Source organism: Lycorma delicatula, chromosome 2 (assembly GCF_047948215.1).
Source record: "Lycorma delicatula isolate Av1 chromosome 2, ASM4794821v1, whole genome shotgun sequence".
In the NCBI taxonomy this organism is placed as follows: domain Eukaryota; kingdom Metazoa; phylum Arthropoda; class Insecta; order Hemiptera; family Fulgoridae; genus Lycorma; species Lycorma delicatula.
In genome coordinates, this window is record NC_134456.1 from 41,252,926 (window position 1) to 41,275,815 (window position 22,890).

General features: G+C 27.3%; 1 protein-coding gene across 1 annotated transcript in view; it reads left to right on the top strand.

Annotated features, from left to right (window-relative positions):
• TM9SF4 (transmembrane 9 superfamily protein member 4) overlaps positions 1 to 19,966 on the top strand; it is a 49,369-nt gene extending 29,403 nt beyond the window's left edge. Inside the window, exons 9-10 of the mRNA XM_075355180.1 lie at positions 3,699 to 3,882; positions 8,631 to 19,966. Coding sequence (XP_075211295.1) covers positions 3,699 to 3,882; positions 8,631 to 8,870 — 424 coding nt within the window. The 3' untranslated portion in view covers positions 8,871 to 19,966. The remainder of the gene's footprint in view (positions 1 to 3,698; positions 3,883 to 8,630) is intronic.
• Positions 19,967 to 22,890: the final 2,924 nt, after the last annotated feature.

Below are 22,890 nucleotides of genomic sequence, written 5' to 3' on the forward strand. Positions count from 1 at the left end.
TCCTATTGCCCTGATTACTTGCTAGCAGTTGGCTGTAGCCTGCACCCGTGTCATAATAGTGGAAGATATGTAACAAAATAATAGTATAGATTTAAAAAAAAAACAAAATCGTTTTACTCTTGATATATAAAATCAAAATATTATAATTACAAATGCATAAATATGTAATAACTAAGGTATGTTTTAAAGATTTATTTAGACTTATAATGAATTACAATAATTAAAATATAGCAATTCTCTTTTTTTAATACAATTCTTTGTTAATTGCATTGTTTGATAGATTCCTGGTCGGTCGCATATTATAATTTTTTTTGTCATTAAGTAAAAATATTGTAATTATTCTGTTTAATATTCTGAGCATATAGGAATACTTATTTTTGCCTTTGTTTGTTTAGAAACTTATTGATTAAAGACAATAAATGTACGTTTATTATACATTGAGACAATAAATGTACTTTTTCAATCATAAACTATGTTCAAATATTGTAAATAATTAATTAATTTTTATAAATAATTAATTTTAATGGTGCATAATTTTCCTACATTTATTGCAAATTGTTTCATAATCTTTTAATTTTCTAGTTATTTTTTTAGAAAAATTGTAATTAAATTCTCTTAATATTAAAAATGATTTTTATTATCCTTTATTGGAGTTTTGTATTTAATCTCAAGTTTTCAGCAGACTTCTGCAATTATTCCATAAAATGCTGCACAGCAAAATACAACTCTGTTACCAAATGGACAACATTGGTCTACTAATCAGACTAAAAATCTTGTTGTGTTAATAATGTAATTATAAAAACTAACAATTTTTGCCTTAAAAATTTTATAATAAGACAGGCTTTTATAAAATAGAATACAGAGTAAAATTACAAAAAAATCGACTTAGGAATAATTATCACTAATTAATAAAACACTTACAGGATCATTTACTAACATAAAATGTAATAAAGAGAAATTTTATTATGCACCTTTATTACATTTGGGGCAGTAAATGTACATTTTCAATTATATACAATGTTAGAAGTAATTAACAGTGTATTTAAATATTAAATATTTTACTTCTTTTTAGAAATACATACTAAAAAACAACTATAAAAATACAGTAATAAACAAGTAATGTCTAACATGATAAATGATTAGGGAATAGTGCATTTTATTTTAATTCTAAATTAAAAATGTATATAAATTATAATACCGATAACAGTAGACCTGTTGAACTAGATTGTAGTAACACCAGAATAAATCATCTAATATCAACGAGTGAGATGCTAAACACCTCTACATTTTACTCTAAGAAATGTTTTTAATTTGACAAATATAATTTTTATTATAGGTTTAATACCTAAAATCTGTACAAATTCAAATTCATATGATTAGTCTTCACTGTAAAAATATTACATACTTTTTCTAATTGCCTGTACAAAAGTACAAATTGTATCTGTAAAATGTATACTCTGCTACTAATTACCTGATTATTCTTCTGTTGATAACTGAACATATACTAGTAACTTTATGAAAACTGATTGTTTATACAATAAACAAAATGTATACGTTGTCTAAATCTATAATTTATTAGCTTGAATAATACAGGTTGTTTATAAAAGAACTTCTTGGTTCCAAAAGATTGTAATGAAATAATGGAATTGGTTAAAAGCATCCTGTTTTTATATTTGTGTTCATTATATTATTAAGTTTTTTATCACAAATATTTGTCACGATTGGCACCACTGTCTGACCTTCACTGCATATCTGGTCGGCAGTCTCACTCTCAGTCATGATGACACTGCAGTAGAAAGCTTATTGTGTGATTTGGCTTATCTAAACAAGATTGGTTTCGAGTTCAACATAATTATCGATGTGAATATGGCAGTGCCATGCCTATGAATAAAACATTACTCCAGTGGTCTAGTTTACTCCAGTTTAAGGAAACAGGCAGTTTCTTAAAGGGGAAGTCATCAGGTAGGCCATCCTACTATATAAACAGATGTGAAATGGATCCAAGCATCTTGTACATGTAGCCTGAAAAAAGTCATTAGCAAGGCACAATAAAAAATTAGAAATACCCAAACTACAACCGACAAAGTGATGCGTAAGAGGCTTAGTCTATTTATGTGTAAGATACAACTTTTGCATGAAATCAAACCCAATGACAGAGTGAAAATATTGGAGTTTGAAGCTTTAATGCTTAACAACATTGATGAAAATGAGGACTAACTGAAAAATGACCTGTTTTCAGTTGAGATGAAATTCTACATTAATAGTTCAGTAACTATCTAAATAAATTGCAGGATTTGGGGAACAGAGCCACCGCATGAAATTACCGAACATCAGCGTGACTCTCCTAAAGTCAATGTTTGGTGCAGATTGTTGAATGACTGTGTTTTTGGACTATTAATTTTTGTAGAAAGCACAATTAATGGGGATTTTTTTGTGATATGCTCGAACTTTATGTCTTTCCATACATTGACGATATTGAAGAAGAAAAAGGGTTAATTTTCAATTGGCTAGATGGTACTCCGCTACATTACAGCAATCTTGTCTGTGTTGCATTAAACATTTGGTTTTAAACAGGTGGATTGGAAGAAGAAGACTGTTCGCTTGGCCACCAAGCAGCCTAGATATGACCCCCACTGGATTTCTTTTTGTGGGGGCATGTGAAAAACATTGTTTATTCAGAGAAAATCTGTAACAACCACCTACAAGAGAGGACGTAGCATCCATTACACCTGACAGGCTAGCGAGTACATGGGACGAGCTGGATTACTGTCTGGACATAAGCAGGGCAATGAATGGTGCAAATATCGAAGTGCATTAAACACCAAAAAAAATTTCAGAATTTACCCTTTCAGAATATATACATGTAAGTAATACTTTAAATGTAAAGCAATTTAAATAATACTTGAAACCAGGAGTTCTTTTATAAACACTATGTACATATAATTTTTTTTGTATATTAACTATTATGTAATTTATATAATGAGTAATTTATAAGATTTTTTAATATTGTTATCAGTCGCTGAATATATTTTTTTGCCTTTGTTTATATATTTTATAAACAAGGACATTATTTAAGTAATTTATTTTAAAAATAAATTTTTAAAATCAAGAAGAAATTTCAAAGTTAAGAATTTTAATATTTAAATATTATTACCTATTTATTCAATTAAATAACTGTGATAGTTATTATAGTGGCGCATAATAAAATAAATTTTTTATTTGGTCATACATTGTTACAGTGTATGCATGTATAAGTAATACATGTATGCACTTAGGGTTGTGAATTTTGTTATGAAGTTAGATGTCTGTTTTAACTGCTAAACGGTATACTCAAAGGACTGATGGACTTAGGCCTTCATGAACATGTTGATTTTAGTTAAGCAACGTTTTTATATGAAATTTTAATTTTGTATGTGATTTGTGTGTGTAGTGTATATATAATCTATATATATATACATATAATGAAAATTGTTGAGTGAATGAAATAAACATTTTAAATAGATGTTTTATTCTTGCTTATACTAGGTCAACTAAAGTCATTTATGTATTAACGTAGAGATTTAGTTACCAGAGTTTTGTTGAATATCTAGTACATTACCAAAATATTTATGTAATGTTGATTGGATGTTTATTTAAATTTGTTTTTCTAGTTTATATACATATTTAAGTTACCAATTAAAAAATGTTTTGTCTTTCAGCACATTAATGGCAGGTGTTCTTCCATTCGGAGCAGTATTTATCGAACTGTTCTTCATTTTCACTGCCATCTGGCAAAACCAGTTCTACTACCTGTTTGGATTTCTTTTCCTTGTCTTCATTATATTGGTTATATCATGTTCTCAGATATCAGTAGTGATGGTTTACTTTCAGTTATGTGGCGAGGTATGTCAACTCTCATAAATTTTTCTCTTATCTTTGTGTTAATGTAAAACTAAATTTATTCTCTGTAAGTTGTAATTAAAGAAATTCTTAGTTATGAATTACATGCAAAATGAAAGTAATCAATAATATCGCTGCTTGAAGGGATTCCCTATTGAAAATATTTTTTTTTTATTTCGTCTCCAACTTCTTTTTTAATGCTATTTTCATGTTTAATACATTGAAAAACATATTAATTCACTAAATTTGGACTCAGGTTTTATTATTTTCCCACTTTTTTGGAGAAAAATCATAAAAATGTAAAAATTGATGAACAAAATTTTATTCATTTGGGCTCATTTTAAAGACCTTAAAAAGTACTAAAAAAGTGAGTATGCCTAATGGTTATATCTTTCTTCTTCATCAAATCATACAATTAATAAAAAAAATAGACCATCTAAATTTAATTTGAACAGACAATAATGGCCTTTCATGCTTAAAAAGTGACAAACCTCCATTATACAGAAAAACATTCATTATAATGTTATAAATAAGTGCAAAGTTTCAAAGTTCTATCTTAAATAGTTTTTGAAATATATCAAATTTTACCTTTGAAAAGCTGAAAAATCCAATCTTCGTTAAATGGCATCCAAGTTTTACTTGTATTGTAGATCAGTACAAGATCACTTCTTTTTTTTTTTATTTACTACTAACAATTTATATTTGCACTTACTGTCTATATCTACACTTGATAAAACATTGTTTTGTAAATTACTATGTTATATGAATATATGGAAATCCTTACTACAAAATATGTACTCTGTAAATTCTATGAAGGTTTTTAGTTTATGTTTTTAAAATTCTCTTGCTTCATATGACAGCCCTTCTTGTTCTTTGCTTCTCTCTTGTTCTTGCAGCTGAAGAACTTTCAAATTTTTTCTGTAGGTTTCATATTTTGAACATTTACTTTAGTTTGTAATCTCTTATGAAATTTTGTGCTATTTTATCTGTACTCACTCCAGGACTCATGCCCAGCACCTTGTTGAAAAGTGGCTAGGTTTTAAAAAATCCAATATTGTACTCGCATACAGCTTCTTATAAACCAGTTTCTAACCTTACTTTTGAATTGAATTCAGTTTTGGACATTGGTCCAGATACAGTTTGTAATGCTTCGTTGACATTTTGCATTTTACCAATCATGCATCTCTTGAATATAAAATCTGATGCTGCTCTTTGAAATAAAGATAAAATTCTACTTGCAGCTTTCTCTGTTAGAAGTTTTTAATTTATGCAATTCAGGGATTCATTTCTTGATATCGCTTTGAAAAAAACACCAAGAATCATCCTCTCCTACAGGATATCTTCTGTGATTTGGCTGTAAATAGTGAGAAAGGATGGCAGATATGCCACCTTTTTTTCTTGTCATCAACTTTACCAATGTTTTTTGAATCCAATTGTGATAGTAAGTGGTTTAATTTTTTTATGACAATTTCCATCAAATTTTTATGTGTTCTTCCTCCCATTGGAGCATTGGTCCCTACACTGTTTTTTTATAATTTTCCTTAGGCTTGTTCCCAGTCTTTTGGGTATATGATTCAGGCATTCAACTTTTTGTATTTCAGTATTACCATATATTTTTAAAGAGTTCAAATGTGGCAATGTTTTAGCATCATCATCTGACAGTAATGTAGTATAACGAAACCCAAACTTTTGATACCACACTATATTTGTTTCTGAGTCATTACTGAATTATGTTTTATTTTTTTCACATATGCAGCAGTATTTTGATAACTCAAAATCTATGACAAGATTGTTCACAACTTCAATACAGCATCCAATACCATATTTGGATATAAAGCCATGTTTTTGCCAGCTTCCATTATAGTTGATAGTGATGTCAATTATTAGTCCTTCATTATCTAGCATTCCATAACCTTTTCTAACTACACCACATGTGATTTTGAATATTTTGTTTATAAGCATTATGAAGATGAAAAATATGTTTGTTATAGATTTCATTTTGCATTGCTTTCATCTTCATGCACTTACTAAAAGTTTCTACTGCTCTGTGTCCTTTTCCCATTGATGTAAAAGCCTGCACCACTCTTTGGTTTATTTAAAAAATTTTTCTAGTTGATTCATTTTCAGTTGCATAACCTAATGTGTCAAAAAGTTGATTACACATCACTTGATAAACAAGAAATTTTTAGAAAATCAGCATAACCTTTTAGAGTTAGAACTGTTATATCAGTACTTCTTGAATAACATTACTTATATGGAAATGTAGAACTTACCTTGGAGTCTTCAAATCTACTAAAGCATGTAGCATGCTTTATCAGGTCTGATGATGTTGATTGATCAGAATCAACATTTACTTGTGACAATGACTGTCATACAGAGCAAATCCAGTTTGAGTATCACATTCTCTAGTAGAAGGCCCTGGATCTACGTGATGATTGTTATTTAGAATGCTACTACTTTCAAATCTACTATTAATTGTCCCTGACATTATCTTAATTTCAGTGACTTATACATTTTCTAAGTTTTTATTTGTTGTGTTATATCTTTTTCTTATACTGTTTCTGTTATTTGTTGACAAAGCTTACTCTTCCCATTGATGTTCACGCTGAACTTTTAACCAACTATCACATTAAAGTAATAAGAAAACAAACAGTGCACTACTAACACCTAACATAGCCTTACACAGGCAGTTAGATGAGAATAAAACCAGCTGCTTAGATAAATTAAATATTGTATTTTTTTAATTATTTTATCTTTTTATAAAATACATCTTAATAATGGTGTTAAAAAAAGACAGAAAGTAAATATAACAAAAACGATAACCTTTTATTTTATTGTTTTTTATAAAATTCAAAAAATAATAAATTGGTGAAAAAATCAATACTATTATCAACTTTAATAATTATTCTACCCATTTCATTTTGTTTCTGTTGTATTTTTCCAGTGTATAAAAATGTAATAAGTAATTATACACAAAAATAAAAAATTTCTGATTTTTCATGATTTTCAGTTGGGAATTCCCTTAAATATCAAATGCAATGTGTAGGAAGATGATGGTAAGTTAAATAATAGTGTACATGAATTTTTATATAACAATAAACAAAATTTAAAAAAAAACAATAACCAATAACAATAAATTAAAAAGAATTTTGTAAAACAATATTTTTTTAATTAGACAAACAACAGCAAACTGACAAAGTAGTAAGGACATCAGAAGGAGTCCAGAACATTCCAGTAATGAATGCAGTAATAATTATAAAAATATAAAAACAATGTAATACCTAGTGTAGCATGTGTAATGCAGGTTTAAATTCATTTAATTAAAAAAATCAAATATAAGAATTGATAGTAAAGCTTAACTTTCATACTACGAAAATGAATTCAAAATATTAAAACAAAATAGGTAAATAAAAAATAGTTCATAATAAAATTAAACTTAGATCTTTTTCACATTTTTGTCAACAAAAATATAAAAATTGTATAATTACAAAAATCAATTTTAATTTAGTCATTTTTCTTCCAAAGCAAACATATTACTTAAAACATCATATTACTTTAAGTCAGTTAATTAACATATTACTTGAAAAAGTAATATGTTACTTATCTGACTTTTCTTTTAGTTCCGATAACAAGAAAAGATCTTGAGAAATAGACATTTTATTTTGTAACTCTGTTCGTTATCAGTACAGCCTAATAACTTATCCATAATTTGTATGTTACAGTAATACTGTTACCAGAGTAAATCTACTGTGTAGATTTCTTAGAGTATCTGTGTTACTTTGATTCTTCCTTCATTGTGTTTCTGCCTTATTTTGTAGGTCGACAGTTACAGTGGCTAGGTAAAATGACACTTTTTGTAGCTCTGATTCTGATTTTGCTTTACATTCCTCCTTACATTCCTACCCCCCCCCCCACGTATTATATGTAATCACATCTTACACAACTTATTTTTGTGTTTATTATATTCTTAATGTAAAAAAAAAAAATTATAATAAATTGGCTTTGAAACAATTTCACTTTTGTCTGCTAAACAAAATGTTTTATCTAATTTATCTGCAATGTTGATTGTAAGAAGTTGACTATATAAACATTTTATTTATGTATACTTTTATACATATATATTTATATATTTATATATATATATATATATACATTTTGTTTATATATAAACATTTTAGAATTTATTTTTATTTTGATGCTCTTACCCTTTCTATTCAGTGCTGATTGTTTAACTTCTCATTTGTTACATCTTATATCCTCAATACGGTAGTTGATTGTAATGAGGAAAAAAATTCATTTGATCCAGATGCATAAGACCAAAATAAACTTTCTTATGTTACATTTGTTAATTGTGAGTTTTCCCTAGTCTCACCTGTGTTTTTTGAGATTTATAGAGTTCTCTGGTTGAAGGTTGCTGATATCTAAGCCAACTTCCTTCCTTCCTCCTCTTGTTATCTCAGTTAAGTGGGATCTCTATCATATGTTGTTACATGTATGGTTTACTCTACTACCTTGGGTTTTAGTACTTAACTACAACAGGTCTTACAGCATATTAATCTGAGTATGGAGTATTGGTGTAACATATCTTAAAATGTACTCTTAAAAGTTATGGACATCATCCAAATAAATTTAAGAAATATTTGTTATTCTGATTTATATTATAATTTTATTTAAATTTTGAAGTGTTGTTTAAGTTGCTTGGTTATTATTATTTTTTTTTTATAAGACAATTTTTAATTTTAATGTTACAGGATTACCATTGGTGGTGGCGATCTCTAATAATTTCTGGAGGATCAGCTGTTTATGTGTTTGCATATTCTGTGTTTTATTTTTTGACTAAACTGGAAATAACAGAATTCATTCCCACTCTTCTTTACTTTGGTTATACAGCTATCATGGTTTTCACATTTTGGTTGTTAACAGGCACTATTGGTTTCTTTGCAGCATATGTCTTTTTGACCAAAATATATGCTGCTGTTAAAATCGACTGAGCTGTATTATATGGATATTTATGTGGTACTTTAAGATTAATTATTGTGCTGAACGTTTTTTTTTTTTTTATTTTAAAATGTTATAATTAACATACTTAAAATGAATATGTATATTTGTCTATAATTAATATAGAATTAATTGTTTGAAGTGAAATGAACGATTTACTAAGAGACAGTGAATTATATGTATAAGTTGTTCAAACTAATTGTTAGTGTTTTAGCTGTGTTTTTTATGTTCATAGTTTACACTCCCAAGTTTTTTGATATCAAATAAGAATTCTATGAACTTTCTACCAAAGACTTTCACAAATGGTCATACGATTAAATATGTTTGTAATATTTAATTTGATAAATTCATTAAAAAAGTTTCCTCTATTTTAGGTACCAGGGAGTTTTATTAAATCTTGTTTTTACTTGTTTTTATTCTAGATCTAATCAGTAATTGTTCTTATATGAGTTTATAAACTAAATAGTGTTGCATTCCTTGCATTGTTAGAATAGAAAAAAATATGTTATTCCTTATATGTTGTTTTTTTAAAAGTTTATTGATTAAGGTGGAATCATAAAGCCAGATTATATAGATGGTATGAAAATTAGTAATTGAACTTTGTTTATATCTTACAGTGTTTGTATTTATTGAAGTAAAACTTATAAATCTATTCAAATGGATTTAAAGGAATATAATATATATTATAATAATATTTTGTTAGAATATTTATTAAAATTTATACAAGCAGTTTTGGAGATATTATGAATTATGTAAACCAGGTATTTATTAATAGTATGTTTTTGTTGTGTGACAATAGTATTTTGTTTACTTGTGCGACAGTACTTTTTTGTAAGTATGTTCTCATGAATTTCAATTCTTTACAAATTATTTATTGAAATACACGTACTCCTATTTCATTGATTTATTGTAAATTATTCATTATTTGAATATAATTAATATGGTAGTGTAAACTATGAATATGCATTTGTGTTTACTAAAGAACAGTCTTTTATCTGTTTTGGGATTATAACATTATGAAAGACTGACTGAACATTATGAATTGAATTTGTTATTGCTGAAAGGTAAAACGTAATGCTGGTTGTTAACTTGCATCTAAATAAAATATTGTCGTAACCAATTTTGATTAAAAATTAATGCATGATAGTAGTTAATCTTGATGAAGATTGTTAAAAGGTTAATATTAGCATTAAAAGTGCCTTTTACAGAAGTTGCAGTGTACTAGAATTTTTGTATGATTAAGATTTTATTTGTATTAAGTTTTCTTCAAAATGAAACAGTTTTAATTTTTTATTCTAATTTGTTAATTTCCCATATATAGTTTTACGTTTTCTTGTTTACCATACATTAATTGTACACGATAAAATTTACTATGATAACAGTTATATTTAGCCTTGTGTTTCATTGATATTTTTAAAATATTAGGAAAAAATTTTTATATCAACATTAAAACATTATATCAAAAGTACACCTTTATCTCCACAGTCAATATTTATTTTTGAAGTAACATATTTAAGTAGTTTATGATTTACGTATTGTTTTCTTCACAGTATGATTTGTATATGTTTTTAAGAAAAGGATGAGTAAACTGGTGATTTGTCTATTGTGCAAACGTAATTCATAAAATATAAAGAGGTTGCTACATAACTGATCACTATGGCTTTTCATCTAGAAGGTTGGAGGGTTCAAATCCTAATCAGATTAACAGTTTTTTGTATGGTGGAGAATTCATTTCTTATAAAAATGCAATAATAGGGTAGTTAAATTGGTCATTGGCATATACTTATCACAGAAAATATAAATGAATAATAATTTTTTTACATTTGACTGATAAAAATATATATTTTTATAGCATTACCCAGGGAGATTGATTGATTTAGTTTTAAAATAAAGTATTTTAGTTGTTTTATGAAATGAAAATATATTGCTTTTTCTTCTGCATCCCTTTTAAGGATTCTCAAATTGGTAAAACTGTGAGTTTGTTGTTTTGCCATTTGCTAATCTGTATATTATAAAGTTCCTGCCTTTTCAGATTGTAATGTTTAAGAAATTATTATATTTTTTCAGAGTTGAAAACTTATACTTCTATTTATCTAGGTTTTTTCTGTTTCTCATTTTTATCTTCTATTGATCAATCTTATTTAGTTTTAATCCATTTAGGGCAATGGTACGACTTCAAATTTGATCATTATTTTTGTTATGTTACTTTAAGTAACATGTTATGTTACTCAAGTTTATTTTTAAAAGTGACAAAATTCTGTTTTTCATCTTTCATAAAACAAAAGTAATTTTATGCGTTAAAAATATTGCTGTTTTTTTCCTTGACTGCTTAATGGGTGGGGTTACTGAAAGTAATTTATTTATTATGTAAAATTATTCCTTGTTTTAAGTAGATTAATTTAAAAATGAAAGTCTGTTACCTTGCTCAAGAAAACGTTACTGATATGATGTAGTGCATGAGCAACATTAGTTTAATTAATTTTTTTTTCTTGTTATCATGATTAGAATTATTCTCAGTTAATTTTTGTGCCCAATAGTGCCACACTTGACTAAAATATATTCAATTATACCCAAAATATGCAAAACTATACATCAAAATGGTACCAAAATGAAGTATAAAGTAATGCAATAGCATTTCACAGAAGGTAAACATTACCATGCAGTACCAGTTTATTAGTTATTTTCAAATACATGAAAGAAATTTCCATTTTTACAAAACTGTTCAAAAAAGGAAATTAGTAATGTGTTGTTGTATCATGTAGAACACTCCAATACACAGAATATTATAAATAAACAGCTGTTTATAGATGTCACAATTTTGATATTACCATGATAGTCTCGGTTTTAACATCTGTATGATTTCTTCCACTCTTAGGATTTACTATTGAAATTAAATAATATGACTATTAAATAAATAAAAATATAAGCCTATTTCACTGCTGTTAGACTTAGAATTTTAAACCATTCCCCATAAGTGGAGTGCCTTCTGTTTAAAAGTAACCAGTCTAAATATAATGCGATATTATTTTCATATTAGTGTATTTCTGTAGCCCAGTTTAAATATTGCATTAGAGGCATTTGTTTTTTCATAAGAGTATGATTTTTCCTTTCTCTTTTCCTGTATGTCTGCCTTAGTATTGATGGAGTGGATGAACCTGCTTGGTAGAAAATAATAGAACCACTTTTTATTGGTTAATTAACAAAAAATAGTTACTACTAGTTCTAATTCTAGAGATATGTTCCTCATGCTTACCTTATGAAAATTGAAGAAAGACTTAAAAATTAATTTATTAAAATTTTGAGTTTATTTAATCTATTATTTTTCTTAATATGTAGAACATGTTGTTAAAGTGAGCTGGTAGACTTAATAAATCTTGAATTTTCCCTTGTTTTTTTTAATACTTTGCAACAGGCAAGTTTTTATTTCTTGATGTTTTGCTATTTTTTTTTTAAATATATTTTTTATGTAGCTATAGAAAAACTGTGTCTAGTGTTGTTTAACTCTGGTTATCGTACCAATGATTATTTAGTAAATTGGCTTTGGTTATTGACATTTTATCTTTTCTTCCAGAATTCTGGTCCCTGAATTAGATTTGTTACTTATTATTTACTATGTTGTCAATGTATATTCAGCAGATTGCTATAAGTAGGCACTTTATTCTCATCATTATCTCTTATTGTGTCCAGTTATCTTCAGTAGTAAAGCTTTATTGTATTAGATATTTTCTTCAGGAAATAGAAAATTCAAATTCAGAAGTGTTTTATGTAGCATATAGGTAGATCTGTTGTACGTGTTGAGTAATTTTGACAAAAATTCATATTTTTGTGAGTGTACAGTATAGTCATTTGTTGCTATTATCTGTTTGATGAAAATAAAAATCTATCTTTCAGCAATGACTAGTTCAAACGCCAAGTAAATTACTTTATGATATTTTGATTTCTAGTGGTTACAAAGTTCTAAGTTAAGCAAAAAAAGTAATAATTTTTGAATATGCGTTACTGAACACATAGCTAAAAAACGTATTTAAAAAATCAATATGCAATTTGCTTGACTTTTGAAAAGTGGAAAAACTTGATGAAATTTGGCATAATTAAAAATTTGGTCTCTATTCCTTGACCGTAATTACTATGCAAAAAGAGATTATAGTTTTTTTTTTAATCTTATTGTGAATTACTTTGCCTGTTTTGTGAATGGTTCAGAATGTCTTCTTTTATCTGTATGCTGTGTGCGTGTAAAATATGGATTTTTTTTTTATAGAATTTTTTAAGTTGCAGACATTTTCTGTACAATATTTTTCCTGTGGAAATGAAATTTTATTAAAAATAAGAAACCCAATAATTTTGTATTTTACTTTGTGTACAGTATAAAAATTCAATAAATGTTTCTGTTTTGTGACTGTTGAAACATGTATGCAATTATCACTGCACTTTTGATGTTATTGAAGTATATTTTTTAGTTACTTTTTTATTTAGATAAAAGAGTTTTTTTTATTATGTAGTTTTCAGGATAGGTCCTGAATAAAAGAGAACGTAGCTTTTTTTTTTTGTTTGTATACGGTAAACATTATAAAAAATATTTTGATATTTGAACATGATAATGTTAGATACTCATTTTATTTTAGAGAAGAAGGGAAATAACTCCCTTCATGTTGAGGAGACATTTCTTCCACAGTAAATTATTTATTTAACTGCAGGAAAAATTATCAAAAAAAAAAACCATCAGTAAACAGATTTTTTTGAATATAAATAGTAGTACACAAAAGAAAATTACTAACTGTGATTTTAAAATACATTTTAGTCCTGCCTTGATTTTAACAGATCAAGCTTACTTTATTCCCACTTGTTATTTTCTGTAGTATTTAGGATGATACGGAAAATTATTAAATGTTTTGAAGCTGTTAAAATTGTTTTTCATAGTATTGGTATTTTAATTAAAATCATTATCTTAATTACAAGAAAATATAATCTTTATTATCTTAATTACATGAGGATTTTGAAATCATGAAATAAGAAAAAATATGTATACTTATCAATGCATTAGTTTTGAATTGAAAAAAAAATAGAACCACATTTAGCAACCACTGATTCATAGTGTTTAAACATAGCTACTTTTCCTACCTGATTATTATTATGTCTGCTGGTGGGCAGAAGACTGGACTGCTGCACTGATTGGCTGAACTGGCTGGTGTGTAGAAGTGGATGCTCCATCAATTCTGTTTCTACTATTTTTCAGGGAAACAATTTTGCATGGCTGTGTTAGTTAATAGTACAGTATCACACTGACCATTGTTTGTTTAAGTAAGCATAGTCATAGAACACTCCTATGTCTTTTTTGATTTACTAATTAAAGTTTAAAAATTTGTATTTAATAAAAATATAGGAATACAACAAATTGTTCAAAATTTCATTAAAGATGTTACTTTTAATTAGAGGTGAATACTTTTGTTGCTGTTATATTTTGCTTACTGATTCTTCTAATAATACCGTCTCAGATTCTGGTTTATTATTATTAGCAGTTGTTCAGTAGATGAATGGGGAAAGGAATAGATCTCATGGTAACAGCTTGTTTCAGTAATATTGTTCCCTTTTCCTGTTGCAGCTCAGACTACAAATAATCCACAATCAACAAATAATTCCTCAGAAGACTGTACAATCTTCTGAGAAATTATTTGTGGATTGGATGAAACATGGGCTCCACATATAACATCCTTGTCTGATAAAATTGCCAAATATTGTTTTTAGTACCACTTCTCATAGAATAATAATTTCATTTTATTCTGTGAATTTTATTTTATTTTATTTTATTTAAAATAAAGCCACCACAATACATTTTAGAAAATTCTTAACATAATTTTTTTTATTAATTAGCATAAATTGATACAGTTTTAGATGTTTTTATATTACAAAAATATGTTTTCAATTGTTTACTTGACCACACATGAAAAAAGTCGTACTATTATATATTTTATTTACCAAGATTCAATCTAATTTCAAGGATATCTAAATTATTGCAGTTATTCATTTATTGTTAATAAACAATTAAACTAAAGACAATAGTTAACTTTAATTTAAAACTATAAACGTTCACTAATCGTTTACCTATCTGGTGGACTGGTACCTTCTCTTGCCTTTAATTTGAAAGTTTCTGGATTATAATCTAGATAAGGTTTGCTGTTTTTTTCATGTTTTACAAATTTCACTTATCATAATCTCTTGAACTATCTATCATAGGAGACTTCATATAATGTATTTATTAAAATGTATCTAACTATCTGCATATTTTAAAACATAAATTACAATTTTATTCTTGACTTCATACACTGTGGGAAAATTTTTGATTGGTACACATAGTGAGGATCATGAAGGAGTGGTGACTCCACTGTTCATTAGCTATCATTTAAGACACCATGGAGCTGTGGAACTTTGTAAACTGTACTTTCGCTGTGGAAATGTTTTTCAAGAACTACGATTATGTTTTGCTTATACTGAGAATTCTTCATCAACATTTCATTGTTGGCTGTCATGGTCCTGTGCCTTCTCATAACATAATCATATTGCGAGTGGAGAATTTCTAGAGGTCAGCATCAGCGCCAGAAAGAAAACCATCGGGAAGGCTGAGATCTATACAAAAGATTGATCTCAATGATCCATGTTTCATATGAAAGGCAGTCCAATATCCTTCACTACCAGAGAACATTGAACCATAAAGGGAGGTTATTGAAGGTAGCATTCAGCATGTCAAATTCCTCCACTTTGAACATTCTCGGTTGAACTGTTAGAAGAATACTGTATATTGACTTGAATTTCCAACCTTGATGATTGGTCAAGAATTGACACCTTATGATCAAGAAAATGCTAAGTTTTTGTAATGATGATTTTGGGAATGATTACAAAAACATAGTAATCCTCATGAGTGATGATGCCCATTTCTACATATTGGGATGTGTATAAAACTTCCATTATTGGTCTGATGCAAATCCAAGACAGTTTCATGAGTGTTTACTTCATATGCAACGGATCACAGTATACGGTAAGATGACAAAGTTTGGGGTATTGGGCCCATATTTCTTTGGAGAAGATTGTCAGATAATTGTAGTGTATGCAGGACGGTAGTCTTTGATGCTTCAGAACTTCACAGAAGGTGCATAAACTGAGCCAAACTGTGGTTCTAGCAGGATGAGGCAACTGTCCACATAGCTAGAGTTAGGAAATTTTGTGGAAAATGTTTTCAGAATGTTTACTTTTCACACATGGAGACATCACCTTGCCTTCCTGTTCACCTATCTTACAATATGTGACTTATGAAAAATCTTGGAAACTGACTGTGATAAAGTGTGAACTAAAATTGATAACATTTGCTTTATATTATTCTAAATACATCATCAGGTTTTTCTGCCTCACCCAACAATTTGTACTTCATATTGTAAACTTTTAATTCAAAAAATGCATTCACCCTTGACTATGGATATACCATCAAATGTCCTAAAATAGATAAAAGAAAAGATTTCACCTGTGTAAGGGATAACTTTTATAAGGATTTAGAAAACCATTTTATTAAATATTCAGAATAGTTGAATAAAAAATTTTATGTTTAAAATTGAAATCAAAGGGTGAATAAAAAAGTAAATTATAAAAATGTAGGCGAATGAAAATCAACATCACTAGTCTGTGAAAATTGTCAGTAAATATACTTTTCTTGATTTTGACTATGTGTGTATTTGCTTGTAAAAAAAAACTTCATTTATGTTAAAACAATAAATATATATTTAAGAATATTTCTGTAAGATTTATTGATAGAATTTCAAACTTAACTATTGTACTATTAGTTGGCAAAGTTCACCTTCAAAAAATCTGTAGTACTACCAACCAGAAAGAAAATTGAGTTTACTGCTTCTATGGTGAAAATATCTTAGTTTGTAACCAAAAGGTTTTTTGTACTTGTTCTTTTTAAAATCATTTTTTTGTTTAATTTCTGTTATTGTAAGAGTTATTGGATTAATGTGCCTAAATAGTTATAGTCAGAATTGAAGATTACTTATTTTTATCTTGAAATTCATCTAAGTAAGTATCTGTAGATGAAAATATAAAAATAGAGTTCTTGATATCTCCTGTATTTCTGTACAGTTAGTTGGCGAAAAGTTGCAGCTAATGAGTTATGAATAAAGATAACTTAAGTTTTGCAAAACATAAACTGGTTGTACTATTATTGTATTAATTTTTCAAAACAAAGTTAAATTTTTACTACATGAATCTGAAAACACCAGTGTTTTAGTTTATGTTAGCATCAAGTCAGTTGTGAATTTTTTTGCTTGTTGAATCAAAAATAAATTATGGGAGAGTACAAAAATAAATTTATATTACTCTTCCTTAGTAAACTACATTCATTTTGTTATTTTTGTTGTGTGAATACACTTCACCTTTATATGTTTTGAGAGAGAAGGAACTTGCCTTTTCGCTTTAATCCTTGGCTAGCGCATATTTTTACTGCTAATAAACTGTGGTAAATTAATAACTTTTCAAAACAATCTATCTTAGATATAGCAATCTATAGCTTATGCATTGCTATATAGCAAAATTTTATTTTGTTTAACCTTAACATAATTTAAAATGTATTAAAAAGTTTCAGATGTTATATTATTCAAGGAATGTAAATATTTAAAAAAAATTTATTAATATCTTTTAAAAATGATTATATAGTATATAGATTTATTGTGTATTTTTTATTTTTATTATGAGTATATTTTTCTGTTACACATATGTTTTTTATTTAGTTACATCGTTTTCTATAAAACATTTTATTTTAGTGAAATTATTATGTTCAATTGTGTAAGTATTATGATTCCATCATTCATTAACTTAAATGATTTATTTCACAAATATATCTTAAGTTTATTTCATATTACTTTGATATTATTGATATTTCTTCAGTCTTTATCTCATTAATTGAGTATGGTATATATTAAATGTTGTCATTAACCCTTATTGATAACAGAATATAATTAATAAAATGGTATAGTTATCAGCACCTATTGTTAGGATTTTCCTTTCAAAAAAAGTAAATCACCTTTCTAGAAAGGTGATTTACTTTTTTTGGTTTCACTGCTGATTACTATATACATACTGCTTTATATGTGTGGCACATCCATGATCATAGGAGTTCTTCACTCCCTTGTGTTAAATTTAAATTCTAAGGATTATACTTGTACAAAAAATCAAAAATGGAAGGGCTAGATTTATGATCACAGGTTATTACTCTAAAATTTTACGTATAATTTTTAGTAATGCTTTCCTCTGTTCTTTCTCAATTCTTTACTTTTCTTTTACCTTTATTTATTATCTAACAATTTCTGTCTAATAATAAATTCATGCTATTTTGTATTTATTCAGTTTCTGAGATCGGTGTATCTTAAAATTATTGTTTTTTCTCTTTGGATATCGATTTAGTTTATTGGATACTATTAGATCTTTTATCTAATTGTCAATTTGATACATGTTACTGTACTATCACATTGTCTTTCAGTTTCTGAATTAAGGCTTGCTTTTCTTCATTTTTTATTCTATTTGTGACTTAATTTTTGAACAGAGTAAATGACGCTTTCTATAATAATCCAACAATTTTTCTTAAAATATTAAATATTTTATTCCATTCTATGTCACCAAATTGCTTTCTTCAAATCTATAAAGATCATTGAGGTGACTCTTCTTTGTCTTCTTAAATCCGCCTTCTTTTAGTTTGAGGGCCAGAATTGGATATTCTCTTCTCATGTAATATATGTTCGGTGGAATATATATTACCTATTCTATTTGCCTGCAAACTGTCCTTTTGAGGAATTTCTATCCTCACAAGTTATGCTTGCTAGTCTGGTACTTTTTTTGTTACTTTTTTCAATCTTTGGTAACCAGTTTTATAAATTGTATGTATTAGTTTATAGTCTGTTTAACTCTGCTTCTTCTAAACAGGACTGTTTCTAATGTTGTATCATTGTTTGTATTGCCTTATTTCTGTTAAATTTTTTTATAGCTCTATCAAGTTGATCATATAATAATTTTCTTCCTATACTCATAAATTTCTTTTTCAACCTCTATAATGTCATCTGATAACTTTCTCCTTGTATTGTTACCTTACATATTCCTATTATGTGGCTAGCTCTTTCTTGTTTATTTAACAGTGATTTTTCATCTACTATTCTTTTTTGAAATCCAATTTGGTCCTATAATTTTTTTTTTTCAGAAGTATTAAAAACATTGTTATTGGAAAGTTAGGTTTATAAATAAATGAGAGAAACAACATTTTATGCTAATAAAATTTTATCTATAAATCTACCTTTTCAACAATCATGTTTTAATCATGAATATTTCACAATAGTATCATTTATTTTTGTTTTTCTTTTGAAAAACATGATTTATTTTATTTCACTCAAAACTTAATATTATTTTATTGCTTAATATTTTGTTAAATTATTCCTTATTATAGTTCTTGTTACAGTAACTTATTATCATTGTTGTTGATATTGCACCATTATTCTTTTTAAATTTAGTTTTGTCTGAGAAAGTGAAGAACATTTTCTCTTATTCTTTAAAAAAACATTCTTTCTCTAGTGCACAAGTAATCAGATTTACTATTAACAGTGATATTATTAATCCAGTTGAATTTTAATAACAAATGTTAAACTTCAGTGTAACAGTTAAAAGCTAAGTGTGTAATTTATTTCAGTCATTACAGATTCAGTTATATATTCTTTGTCATAATAAAAAAAAAAAATTGTGATAATATTTCAATTATGATAGTATTTTTATTACTTTATTTTAGTGATCTGTTTGTATTGGATTGCATGATAAATGTGATATTTTATCTGAGTTGTAATTCTGAATGTTTGTATTATTATATTACTGAATGAATGATGCAATGTGTATGAATGTATATAGATAAACTATTTATGCACTTCATTTATCTTTCCTTAAATGTATTTAAATTTGTATTTATTATTATTATTTTGTTGCTGAAGATTTGTGTGAATAACTGTTAGCTTATTAATTATTGTTAATTCTTATATGTATTTATATTGTATTAAAATTATTTTTAACTTTTTGTGGTTCTTTTTTTCTTTGTTTTGATGTATTATAATTTTGAATTTGATATAAAACCTATTGCAATTTGTATTGTTTTCTGGTTCAAAAAAGGATATCACTGTAACATTTAAAAAATTACTCTCTGCACCCTGATACAGTTAAATTTCTCAATTATTTATTCTTGCAATTATAAAGTTGGTGATACAACTTACAAAATTTGCTATTTTCTTTGTGTATTTTACTTTTCCATAATTTGTGTTTTACTTAGAATACAATGTGTCTTATAACTGAACTCTGTCACAGTAAAACAAGTTATTTATGGCTAGAAGAATCCTTGATTTTTAGCTTCAACAAAAAACTAAATTGGATCAACATACTGGTTCCCAACCACTGGATGTATTTTTTTCTAGATTTATGTTTTACTGGTTATTAAGTATCTCATTAACTCTATAATAGCCTTTTACAGAATAATTTTATTTTAGAAGGTAGGTTTTCATAAATACTTGTCAAAAGAAAGTGTAAAACTATCTGTGGGTGTAATAACTTTAAAAAAATTTGTGTAGTTTGTATTCCTTTGTTATAGTCAAGAAGGGGTGTGTATGGGATGCATACCTGGACCCCAAGTAGGTTAGAAATGGGAAGGGTAGTCTCCTGAGGAGGAGTACCTAGGCTGTCCAGAAGAGTTGGTTCTCTCATGATCTGGGGGAGGTCTGGATGGGACTGGAGACAGGGTGGGAAGTCTGTGCCGTGACACACGGGTGCGATCAAGGCAACGTCTTCTAGGCGGTTGTCGGTCACCCCTTGTTGTGTTATAAAAGTAAGAGAAAACAAAAGTTATAGTCAAGAAGATTTTTTGATTAAATGAAATTGCTTTACTAGTTAGATTTTTTTCATTCTGTATATATTTTTCAACACATCTGAGAAACAGGACCCTGCAATTTGATGAACACGTCATATTAACAGTCAATAAATGGGGCCTATTCATTTTTTTTTATTGATTTTATAATAGAATGGTAGCAGAGCAACTTCATTAGCATGTTTTCAAAAAAGAGAAAAAATTCCCACTTTTATTTCAAACAGCACAATATTTTATTTAAAAGAGACTAATGACATCAGTGCTGTATAATGATACTAAAATCTGAGTGATAATTAACATGATGTGCTTATTCATAACAACTTTTGTAATTTGCCTATATATTAATGGCATTAAATGAATCAATGATAAATCATGCGATAACTTAAAACCCCCTTAATGTTTAATCTTTAACTAGTAACGGAAATATGGGATCGAAAACATTTTGCTTGCATTGCTGGAGGTTGGAGTAATCTACCTCCAGTTATCACTTCGTAGTATGAACATGACAGCATTTAATACTGATCAGGTTTTTTTATAGTGTTCTTTTAATTATTCCTGATAAATTAGTCTTCTAAGAGTTTTTTAGCCAAAAATAAAATTGTTAATATAACACTTTAATACATTTTTCTTACTCCATTATTTTTTTTTTGTCTTCAGTCATTTGACTGGTTTGATGCAGCTCTCCAAGGTTCCCTATCTAGTGCTAGTCGTTTCATTTCGGTATACCTCCTACATCCTACATCCCTAACAATATACATCATAAGACTGTAAGGAAACAAAAAAAAACATAACATACAGTTAGGTTAATAACCATGTTAATCTGTTTCTTATAATAGACGTTATATTTTACAATATTTATTATTATTATTCATCATTTTATTAACCTAATCACAATTTTTTTTTTTTTTTTTTTTTTAATGAACAATATTATTTATAAAATTACAACCAATACTAAATTCAACTAATTCTGTTACCACCTGTGGTTGAGTTATAGACATTGTTAATTAACACTCATTTTGTGTTATTTTTAGTTTAAAATTACCATTTTGTTTTTAAGATGGAGCAGTAGAGCTTTAGAATCTGAAGCCTACTTCTGGAAGACCTCATAGAAATTTTTACCACCTCATGATTAAGGACAGGTTATTCACAAATTACGTCTCTTTCTCCAAATAGGGAAATTTAATTGCCTGCTTATATATTTGCTCATTACCAGCTAGCGCACATTATTGTTTAGATATAATGTTAAATAGTAACAATTCTGCCAAGATATTTTAATGAGCGACTCCAGTTGTAAAAGAAACATTTTAAGGTGAATTGTTAACTGTTTACACAAATTTTATCACTTCTTAGAGCTGAGCGAAGAATTTTGAGATTCACAGTTGATAAAATATATGTGTAAATGAAACAAACATACTAAATAATTCACCCTTCATATTCAAAAAAACTTAGTTAAGTTTTTACTTTTAATGCTACACATGAACAAAGGTATTTTATAATACTAACAAAAAGAGAACATCCTTTCAGGTTAAAATCGTCTGTTTTAACTTTATTGGGCTTAAGGTCATACTGGATTAACTAGCTGGTTAATTCATAGTATCGTGCATCATTTTAGTTATTTTAAAACAAACATGTTTTAATTGATTAGAAAGCATGGAAATATGTAATGACAGAGATAAAAATTATTCTTGTCAAAGTAAATTAATTCTCATTTAACAAAAATTAGCTAATATTGTACTACAATATTTTTATTTAAATATTTTAGCGAGTACTAAAAATTGCATTCACATCTGTTGGCAGTGAAACTATAGTGACTGTTCTGACTATTGCAATTTTGAACTTGCTGTAAATTCTGAGGTGCATAACCAGTTGAAAAAGGATATGTATCTAATACTATCAACCCAAGAATTACATTATGTAGTCGTAAAAATTATGGTTACATTAGTCAGTTCATGTATAGCATAAATGCTGTAGGCATGTTTACGTGGAACACAGAATATTTATAAAAGCATCCAACCTTCATAATGTTAGTTTATTTGACAATAGTTATAAGTTTATTTTATAACAATAATACAATGTGTATAATCTTG